Source organism: Bufo bufo, chromosome 10 (genome assembly GCF_905171765.1).
Source record: "Bufo bufo chromosome 10, aBufBuf1.1, whole genome shotgun sequence".
Classification (NCBI taxonomy): Eukaryota; Metazoa; Chordata; class Amphibia; order Anura; family Bufonidae; genus Bufo; species Bufo bufo.
Genome location: NC_053398.1, coordinates 8,822,267 through 8,833,134, shown reverse-complemented (window position 1 = coordinate 8,833,134; position 10,868 = coordinate 8,822,267). Strand labels below are relative to the sequence as shown.

At 50.8% G+C, this 10,868-nt stretch overlaps 1 protein-coding gene across 1 annotated transcript in view; it reads left to right on the top strand.

Annotated features, from left to right (window-relative positions):
* Positions 1-224: 224 nt before the first annotated feature.
* Positions 225-10,868, top strand: part of NAV2 (neuron navigator 2) — a 67,611-nt gene continuing 56,967 nt past the window's right edge. The window contains 6 exon segments of the mRNA XM_040409758.1: positions 225-336; positions 5,919-6,612; positions 6,615-6,936; positions 9,346-9,452; positions 9,592-9,700; positions 9,980-10,357. Coding sequence (XP_040265692.1) covers positions 6,282-6,612; positions 6,615-6,936; positions 9,346-9,452; positions 9,592-9,700; positions 9,980-10,357 — 1,247 coding nt within the window. The 5' untranslated portion in view covers positions 225-336; positions 5,919-6,281.

Sequence of the window (10,868 nt, the reverse complement as noted above, 5' to 3'; positions counted from 1 at the left end):
GAGCAGTCTGCTGAGGTGAGGGTCTCTGTAGAGGGGGTCTGCACGGTGCAGGGTATGGAGCAGTGTGCTGAGGTGAGGGTCTCTGTAGAGGGGGTCTGCACGGTGCAGGGTATGGAGCAGTCTGCTGAGGTGAGGGGGTCTGCACGGTGCAGGGTATGGAGCAGTCTGCTGAGGGGTGGGGATCTGGCAGCTCTGGAGTCAGTGCAGAGGGTGGAGAGATTGATGTTTCACCTCTGAATGCTCCACTTTCCCTGGGAGAAGATGTAGCAGAGGTAGTGCAGTCGGTGTGAAGCAGAGAGGACACACACTTCCCCGCACGTACAGGAGGCTTCACAGGTAACGCTCATCAGTTTATTTTCTGCTGTTTCTGTAGTTTTTCACTTTACATCAGGAACATTTTTTAGGAACGGTTTGTGACTTGTGCCGCCGGTCGCTCACCTGTTCTGCTGGGCGGACAGACGCTGCTCCATTAACCCCTCACAGGCCAGACAGTGCTGACAATACAAAGTACAATGGGAATGCTGTTTGTAGAAGAGTGTAAATGTACAATTCTGTGATTTCTGGCTGATGTAGAGACCCCATCTCCTTGATGTCCCCCCTGTGCTGTATAGATGTGCATATACAGGACGGGTTTTTTCTGCTGATTACATGTGTGCTGCCATAGGAAAAAATTACAGTTGCAGCTTTTTGAAAAAATTTCCCATTTTGCTGTTTTATTTCTATATTATGCGGATTTTAGATGTAAGGAATGAAATATTGGAAGGGTGACACGAGGGCAGATAGGGGGCACCATGAGGGACAGCCGCTCTCAATCATTGTGATATCACTTTATATCGTATGGGAGATATATAACGGTGTAAATATGATAGCGGCGTTGCCCATAGCAACCAGATTGTCTGTTATGGAGCACGACTGATTGGGGGTCTGTCTCTGGGATAAGCCTGCCCCCCAATCTCTTCTCTAGACCCCAATACATAATTATGCACTGTCAGTAAATGTGTGACATCATGAGAGGAGGAGTATGATGTCATCGGGGGCGGTTCTGGAAGAAGAAGCAGATAAAGCCCCTTGATGTGGAGTCACCCGTCACATCCCACTAGGGGCAGCTTCTGTAGTTCCCCCATAGCAGATGTCCATATTGAGGCAGCTATTTTGCAGCGGACCAGTGGTCCGACATGTTCTGCACCAGTCATGTCTATGGGACAGCCATCAGCCTCCAGCTGCAGAGATCTCGGAGTCAACAACCAAAGGGCCACATTAGTCAGAAGAGAGCCGGGGGCCCTCATCCTATTGATTATGGCCCCTCCAGTCATCACTTCTATAGAAAGTCTTCAGGAAATAGAGCTATTGAGAAACTACAACTCCCAGCATGCCCTGACATTTCTTGACTTTAAATCTAACATCAGAAACGCTTTTATCTGTATTAGAAAATACTGGGCTGACTTCAGAGCTGAAATCTCCCAGCAACCCCTTCTTGTTTAGTGCCTGGTAATTTGCATTCTGGGAACATGCCCTGTACAATCATCGGACAGAGGATAAAGTAACTGCCCCCCCCCCTCCTCCCGAATTATAGGAGCTGAGCTTAGGGGGCGTTTGTCCGCATGCTTGCTGGCTGTTTCCAGTAACAACTGGCAGAACTGTGAATGCAGCTCTGGAGTGTAACACAGGGCGTGACTCGGGGTCCAGGTGTTCAGATGAGCCCTTCCAGGCTGCACGGGCCCCACGCTGCCCCCAGGAATTACCAGGCGGACGGATGCACAGTAGCTGCCGGTGACGGCTTGTAATACCGGCTTAAAGGGAAGGATACCAGCAGCTTCTGTGAAATCGATCCCAGCTGTGGGTACAGACGCCCCCTCCCTTAGATCCTCGGATGAAATGGAAGTAATTGTACATGAGCATCGTCTGCGCCGTGCAGTCCCCCGACCCCTCTGATCCTAATCTCCAGACGAGCGTTGGGACTGATGGACGGCGTAGCTCTGGTTCCCCCTCCACTTTTGATATTTTTTCATTTTTCCATCCCCCGATATTTCCCGTCTGCTTCCTGTGGTCGGTGCTGGGTCTTTATCACTTTGTTCCTGCCCTTATTTAGCTTCATCGAGGGGCTTATAGTTCCTGCTCACAGCTGTTCCCGGGGCGAGGGGGCGACGCAGAGATAAAAGCGTAACGTGAAATCCTGAGGCCGGAGTGAATCTCTGCTATAGTACAGGGAAATCTGATAATCCGGAACACGACTGCCTGGTATGCTGAGGGTCGTGCCCTGTCTGATAATCTGACACATCAGGTCCCAGTGAGGATGGAGAAAAGCTCTGCAACTTTTCAATAAACTGGGTCCCTCCATCTTTTTTTGGATTTTGTATTATGTGGCTGTACTTTGTGTTGTCGATTCTGTACTTGGATTTAGTATTTGGCATTATTACCGTTATATTTACCTCGGATTTTATGCTTCTGTGGATTTTGTACTTTGCCTCTTGGATCCTATACATTGTGACACATTTAAAGGGCATCTGTCAGCAGTTTTGTCCCTATGACCCCGGCTGACCTGTTCCATGTGCACTTGGCAGCTGAAAGCTTCTGTGCTGGTCCCATGTTCATATGTGCCCGCACTGCTGAGAAAAAGTATGTTTTAATAGATGCAAATGAGCCTCTAGGAGCAACGGGGGCGTTACCATTACACCTAGAGGCTCTGTGCTTTCTGCTGCGCCCTCTCCACTTTGACAGGTCCAGGGTAAATGTCATCACACCTGGCCCTGTCAATCAAAGTGCAGAGGGTGTGACAGTTGCAGAGAGAGCTGAGCCTTTAGGTGTAATGGTAACGCCCCCGTTGCTCCTAGAGTCTCATTTGCATATATTAAAACATCATTTTTCTCAGCAATGCGGGCACATAGGAACACGGGACCAACACAGATGCCTCCAGCTGCCAAGCGCACATGTAACAGGTCAGCCGGGGTCATAGGGACAAATCTGCTGACAGAGGCCCTTTAATAAGATGTGTACGAGTAGAGTCGCACATTTTTCCATCAAGGGGCTTAGTGGAAAGGGGCGTGGCCTCCTCCCTCCAATACATTATGATGATATACAGTATGCCAGAAAACGGGTCCGCAGCCATCAGTCTCTGGCGCAGGCAGCACACGGTATGACAGACCTCTTATAAGAAGCGCCCTTTGTGTCCCGGGCTCTGTGTCTGCGCACATAGCAGAGGCGGCCATGACACGTAAAACAGATGTGGCCTCGTACTGTCGGCGCCTGCGTCTGTTAAGGCGATACCGCTGCGTATACAGTCACTATATCTCCATTACCACCTTTCACATACCTGGCCTGATGGAGTGCAGGGGCCGACGAGACGCCCGCTCTCACCTCATTCTGCCCGAAGCGCAGGTGGGACGGTCGTAAACAGGGCGGAAGATGACTGCAGAGGAAATGACACAGGTCGGAGGGGTCTGTACACTGGTCCCGAGGGGTCCCTCAGCCGCTCTTCACTGGTTGTAGAGCCGCAGCATGCTGGGAGTTGTAGTCCCGGAATTGGAGGTCATTGATCTAGTTGAATGAACTTTTACTAGTTTTGTCACTGAAGTTCATTGTTCCAGCAATTTCAAGAACTAAGAGAAACAACAGGCTGTCCCCGTCCCGCTTTCATCACCATATCTTGCACACACGTGTTTTTTTCTCCAATATCTCAGCGCATTGTGATTTTTCTAAAATATTGGGAGGTCCGGGGCCGATTCGTGATGAGGACTGCAACGTGTCAATAACCCAATGAACAAATCTGATAGGAGGGCGACTCTCACAGACCTGAGAGGCCTGCACTGAATACTAAGGGTGCGAATAGGTTCCGCACGTAAATAATGATGATTCGACGTAGTTACAAATAAAACTGAAAAAATGGGAGGAATGCGGGAGAATGTGCAGGATAATTTGGCTCCGTGTATCTGGCGGTTTGACGCTGCTGGGGCCGGTGCCCTTTTAATGCTGCTGCGGTGGTCGCCGCTGTTTACACAGATCCGATGAATTATCTGCGGCTGTGACGGATTACATTAGTTCGCACTCCACATACGATCCTCTGGGAATGTCCTTAAGCCGGATCGCCCGCCCAGAAGAAGTATGCTTGTATCAACAAACGCCGCTTCCCCTCCTGTCACATAGCGCAATTCCCTGCACCCCTCGGGTTGTCAGACAGGGACGGCCTAATGGGGTTTTAGGAGCGCAAGGCTAGGGCTGCACAGTGCCTTCTGTTCACACAGTCGAAGCAAATTGTCTGCCGCTTGCCATCACGTTAAAGTCACGCACGGGGTGCGATTTCGGAATGACCCCGGTCCGAATGGGAAGTCGCAGTTCATCACAACCTACCTTGCTCCCCTGCGCTGTGATTTGTAACCTGTGACCAGAAATCCTGCCCGTTTGGATTTTTAATGACTCCCTATGTTGTCGTGCGTACTAACGCAGCCGCATTTCAACATGATGATTATAGGTGTCGCCATGCTAGACCTGACTTTAGGTTTTAAAGGATTGTCTCATCGGGAGTAACTCCTTTAGGGCGGAAGACATTGTGCTCACATCTGTCTTAGTTTTTGCCACGATTTTTCCAAAAACTGTGACAAATCCACAACAGTGTGTGAATAAACCACTAACATGAGAGGAGCTGCTGCGGCGATCAGGGCTCCTGGGAGGTCTCTTCCCGCTGGTCATGTTCCCTACAGCGGCCACTAGGGGCTAAATGTGGTATTACACACTCTCATTCAAATGGGTACGAGATGGTGTAATATATATAGATCAGGGATCCGCAACCTCCAGCTGTTCTGAAACTACAACTCCCAGAATCTTCTTTTCACTTCTATGGGAGTTATAAGAACAGAGGAGTAAGTTTGCATGCTGGGAGTTGTAGTTTCACAGCAGCTGGAGGCCCGAAGGTTGCTGATCCCTCATATAGATGGACCGCAACAACCAGAGTGAGAGCCGCAGCTTGATCTGAACAAGGCACCCCGTCCATGAAGTCCATATGCCTCCTTAAAGGGTTTATCAATATACCCCTTTAAGGTAATTGCCCCAGCTGACACCTCCTTGCAGGAGAAGTGTAGTATTGCAATATGCCCAGAGGTGGCGATATCATTCCTGAGGGTCGGAGGGTCAAAGAGCAAATATATTCTATAGGTCCGTGACATTTTGGCTATGGCTTCTGATAATCCAGTGTGCCCCAAAGGGTCCATTACTCCATTGGTTTCTTGTTGCTGTCGGTCTGTTCAGGGAACAATGATGTATCTTGAAGGCATTGCTGTAATCTGGCATTTGATAATCCAGCACATGTTTCCAGCAGTTGTCCTACTGTAGGCTTTGGGCCCTTACAAGTCCAGTGTTATATAGTTTCTGTTCAGTAATCCAGAAAATCCGATAGTCCAGCACAGCGCAAATCCCACAGATTACAGGGTCAGTCCTATAATCTACGCGGACTGTAATCTAAGTCACGACTGCTCCTTGCATTGCGTTCTTTCACTGCGGTTCATGGATCTGGGAGCGGTGAAGGCCGAGCATTTATTTCTCACTTTGAAAGGCGTTGGACGGTCCCTTCCGCCCGCGGATCGGAGGAAACATTTGGGGGATGTATCGCTCTCGGCAGGATTTACTGATGGGTCAATATTTGTGCAGCGCTCGCTAATCAGAAGCAGCCGGCCGCACATGGGGCTTATTAGAGGGAAAGCAGAGTCGGCTCACAGCCCGGACGTCTCTGCTGTGCATTGGGTTCACTGTAGGATTCCTGCTCGATACCACTTCATAGGTATATCTGTGCCTGGGAAAGTTGGGTGCCGTCCATGGTGGCCATTACCTGCAATGTGCATGTCCTGAGTGTCTAGATGTACCTGTCGTTGAGTGGGTGCGGGCTCTATATGTGGACTGTGTAATTCTTCTATTCTTGATGTTTCTTGCAGAGTTGGCCGAGGCGCCTGTGCAGACGGTAGATGAATGAGAATGTCCTCTCCTCAAGTAGTAACCCCTCAGCCCATACCCCAGCCCTAACTCCACCAATAAACGTGGAGGAGCAAGTCCCCTCAGCGCTAAGCACACCACCACGTCTTCCATACTGTCTGTGAGCAGCCGGTGCCGGATAGTCCTAAACAACCTCAAGAAAACCTCTGAAGCCCTTCCCCCAACACCCAGAAGTCAATGCTGGAAAAACTGAGTTATTCAATAGTAAAGGGGGCTCCAAGTCTCCGGAGTCAGCGCTGGAGGAGTGTCGGACCCCAGCTGTGAACTGACTTGACCAGCTCCCCAGCTGCGAAGAAGCTGAAGAAATGGAGCACAGCATCAAGAACGCCAACAGCCTAAGCCCGTCTTCTCACAGCCCTAAGATCGCGCTGAAGGGCATCGCTCAAAGGACGCTTGGCCGGGCACTGACCACAAAGAAGAGCTCCCCGAAGGGCAGCGAGAAGGACAAGCAGAAGGAGAAGAACAAGGACCTGGCGAAAAGAGCATCGGTTGGCGAAAAGCTCGAAGCGAAGGAAGAGTTCAGGGAAGAAGCGCTGCCCGCTGCCGCCGACGTGCCAAAAAAGTCCTCCAAGATCGCCAGCTTCATCCCCAAAGGGGGCAAGAAGGGAGGCCTCTGCCCTGCCCACAGCGGAATACCAAACCAGGAATGAAAACCACCCCAGGGAAATCCTCAAGTGCCCCAGGGTCTGCCAAGGAAGGCGACAGAAGCCGCAGCGGAAAGACCGGCTCAGGGCTTTCTCTTCAGAAGACCCAGCTTGACAACAGGAATTCCAGCTCCACATCCAGCTTGGCCTCCTCGGAAGGGAAGGGGGCATCCACAACGGGCAACAGCCAGCCCATCACCGGGACGAACAGTGTCACACAGACTACGGGAAGTAATACAGTCAGCGTTCAGCTACCTCATCCTCAGCAGCAGTATAATCACCCCAACACGGCCACGGTGGCGCCCTTCATGTACAGGTACCTTCCTGCGGGGTGTTTGGTTGTGCGCCTATAGACTAGGTCAGAGTGATTAAAGACGTACCCATGTGTCCCTTTAGGCAGGGATGCCCAACCTGCGGCCCTCCAGCTGTTGCAAAACTACAATTCCCAGCATCCTGGGCAGCCTACAGCTATTAGGGCATACTGGGAGTTGTAGTTTTGCAACAGCTGGAGTTCCGCAGGTTGAGCATCCCTGCTTTAAGGGATGCAAATGAGCTCCCCTCTAGGAGAAAACGGACTCTAGTGCCACCTATAGGTAGCTAGGCGGTAAGTGTCAGCCCCCTAAAGAGCGCCGACGTTTATGCTGGACTCCTGTCAAATCCCGTTATAATCAATGGGGATCTGGTGGCTCCGGTTGTCTGTTCCTCAGCTGGTGCCGCAGATGTGAACCTACCCTAAGGAGCCCCCCCTAACCCCAAGAACCTTTTAGTGCACGGATAAGCAACCTCTGGCACCCCAGCTGTGGCGAAACTACGATTTCCGGCGTGCACTCGTGCTCGGCTGTACTCGGAACTCCCATAGAAATGAATGGAGCATGCTGAGCTTTGTGCTTTTCCAACAGCTGGAGTGCTGGATGTTGCTGAACCCTGCTTTAGTGTAAGTCAGGCATGCTCAACCTGCGGCCCTCCAGCTGTTGCAAAACTACAACTCCCATCATTCCTGGACAGCCTACAGAAGGGCATGGTGGGAGTTGTAGTTTTACCACAGCTGGAGGGCCGCAGGTTGAGCATCCCTGGTGTAAGTCATACTGGGCACTGCCCTCTAGTGCCCGCGACACCCCGGCCTTTTATTTCCTTGAGTCTCGGTCAGGCGTGTTCTCCTCTAAAGGCTTGTACATAGAATTGAGGAGGACCGTGGCTCCCCCTGGTGTGTGATTATCACATTGCACACCCACATCCGGAGATGCTGCCATCCCTCCTTGGAAACATTTGTGTGTACATCTAGTAGCCCATACTCACCTCAGCCACTAGATGTACAGGAGATTGTTTCTATTCAGTGACAGGAAGCATCGCAGATATTGGAAAGTATAGTACAACGTTGCAGAAAGTTGCACTTTACAGTGAGTGTTTAATAGTATCCTCAGGATGGGTGGGGGTCAGACACCCGGGACCCCTGCCGATCAGCTATTTGAAGAGGCCAATGAAGTCAAGTCCTTTGGCCACAGTGAAATAGGAGGCACAACCCATAGACAGGCGAGGTGCAGTTTTTGGAATAAAGCAGCCATGTTTTTCTAACCCTCTGGTCAACCTCCGTAAAAAATAGCAAATGGACTGAGCCTAAGGGTTGGACACATGTAATGACATCACTTTCTTCTTGGGTTGTCCAGGATTAAGCAAGCATGGCTGCTTTCTTTCCAGAAACAGCGCCTCACCTGTCAGCTGGTTGTGTGTGGTATTGCAGCTCAGCTCCAGGGAAGTGAATGGGGCTGAGCTCCAATACTTAAGCTTTTCGGCTCAGCAGAGGAACAACCTCCCTGATGACGGGGCAGATATTTAACGGTGGAATCTCCTAGATTAGTATACGGATCGCACTTCAGCTCGAGAAATCTCAACAATCGGTCTAAATAACCTGAGTCAGCAAATAGACGGTAACGGCCGCCAGCGATCGACTTGATCATGTCGCCCTCTAGTGGCAAGTCACCGGTAACACAGACGCAACTTACATGTAAAGGAAGGTCTCCCTGAAATAATTAAGTATAAATTATAAAGTGGTCCTCCTCCTCTGAGAAACGTAGAAATGTTCTATTCCACCATTCATCTTATTCTGGGAAAGCTGGATGGCTACCAAGATGGCCCTCAGACAGTTCTGCTTAGGGTGGTCACACATGCCTTGCCTTACTTAGGCTACTTTCACACTGGTGTTTTGGCTTTCCGTTTCTGAGATCCGTTCAGGGCTCGGCGGTCCAAAACGGATCAGTCTTTGCCCCCCAATGCATTCTGAATGGAAAAGGATCCGCTCCGGAGGCCGCTCCTGCAGCGTTTTGGTGTCCGCCCTCGACGAAACTGAGCCAACAGGATCCGTCCTGACACACAATGTAAGTCAATGGGACGGATCCCTTTTTTACGACACGATATGGCGCACTAGAAAAAACAAATCCGCCCCCCCATTGACTTTCAATGGTGTTCAAGAGGATCCGTTTTGGCTATGTTACAGATAATACAAACGGATCCGTTCTGAACGGATGCATCGGTTGTATTATCTGAACGGATCCGTCTGTGCAGATCCATGACGGATCCGCACCAAACGCGAGTGTGAAAGTAGCCTTATCTGCGCACACGCCCAGGTGGTATTCAGGGCACTTGTGCACCATGTGGCGGTATTGTGTAGTTGCAGCAGTGGATTTCACGGTGTCCGCGTCATGTAGCTGTCCGTTTCTGCCGTCTATAGGTCTCAGACAGACAACGAGGGGAATGTTTCGGTAGAGAGCGGCACAGGAGGGATTCACATCGGGCCCGCGCTCTATAATAAACCTTCCTGTCTGGAGGATCTGCCAGGTAAGTGGATCACTGGGTCCCGACCTTACCCGGCCTGAGCCAATCCTTGCCGCGTGCCAGGCGGTGATCAGAGACGCACCCTCCATCCACTGAGCCCAGACTTCAGCCTCTAATCTCATTTTCTTTTCATTTTCTAAAGGTGAAGATCCAGAAACCCGGAGACTGAGAACGGTGAAGAACATTGCGGATCTACGGCAGAACTTGGAGGAAACTATGTCCAGCCTGAGGGGGACACAGATCAGCCACAGGTGGGGGCAGGGCGCGTGTACAGTGCATGATCGGCCCCGCCATAGTCACATTCCATTAACAGATCACATGTGAGGAGGATTCACCCCCCCCTCCCCCGCGGATTGTGACTGCTCCAGGGGAGGCCTGTCCGGTCCTATGGAAATACTGCCTAACGTCAATATTCCAGTTTAAAAAAAAATAAGTTGCCCCCCCCCATGTGAATGAGCCCCTGGCATGTAGATTTCTCGGTGGGACATCTTATTACATCTCCTGGTGGTTTTTGTTTTTTTCCCCCCCAGCACATTGGAAACCACATTTGACAGTAACATCACTACGGAGGTCAGCGGGCGCAGCATCCTCGGCCTGGCATCCCGGCCAACGCCGTTAACATGGAGGCTGGGACAGTCGAGCCCTCGTCTGCAGGCAGGAGACGCACCGTCTTTGGGTAACGGGTACCCTCCACGAGCCAGCGCCAGCCGCTTTATCAACTGTGAACCCGGGCGTTACGTGTACCCCGCACCTCTCAGGAGGCAGTTGGCTACCAGAGGCAACATGGGTCACAACGACGACAAGGGGGACGACATGGAGCTGGAGAGTGTTAGTGTCGATGCCACCGGATACATGAGCGATGGCGATGTCCTGAGCAAGAACATCCGAAGCGATGAGATCACCAGCGGGTAAGGGGCTTCACTCATTGTATGCGGTTTATCTACATATAGGAATGGTTTGCTTCAGGTATCTTGTACTGATCAATTATTAATGCTCTAGTCACATCCAAAGCTGCTGCAGAGTGATTCTTACAGAGCGTATTCTTCATGGTGGGCTAGGGAAGTGTTTATACCTGGTAATGCACAGAAGTCAGAATGAGCTGCATCTCCTGCAGCAGCATGAGTTCTGACATTGACATAGCATGGCGCCCACCTAGTGCTCTAGTTTATAGCAATGTGCACATCTGTCTAGCGCTGGTGGACACACGTCTCAAGTCTCTGCATGTAATCCACCTTCAATTGTCTGCTCCCTCCGGAATCCATGGATACAATTATTAAGCCTCTAACTTCAGGGGAACTTGCTGGTGGGACTTTAAATATAACTGTCAGAAGAGGAAGGAGACTGATCAGGGAGTTTGCTGTGGACTATATACACTGACCTCAAAAAATAAAGGGAACACTTAAACAACACAATGTAACT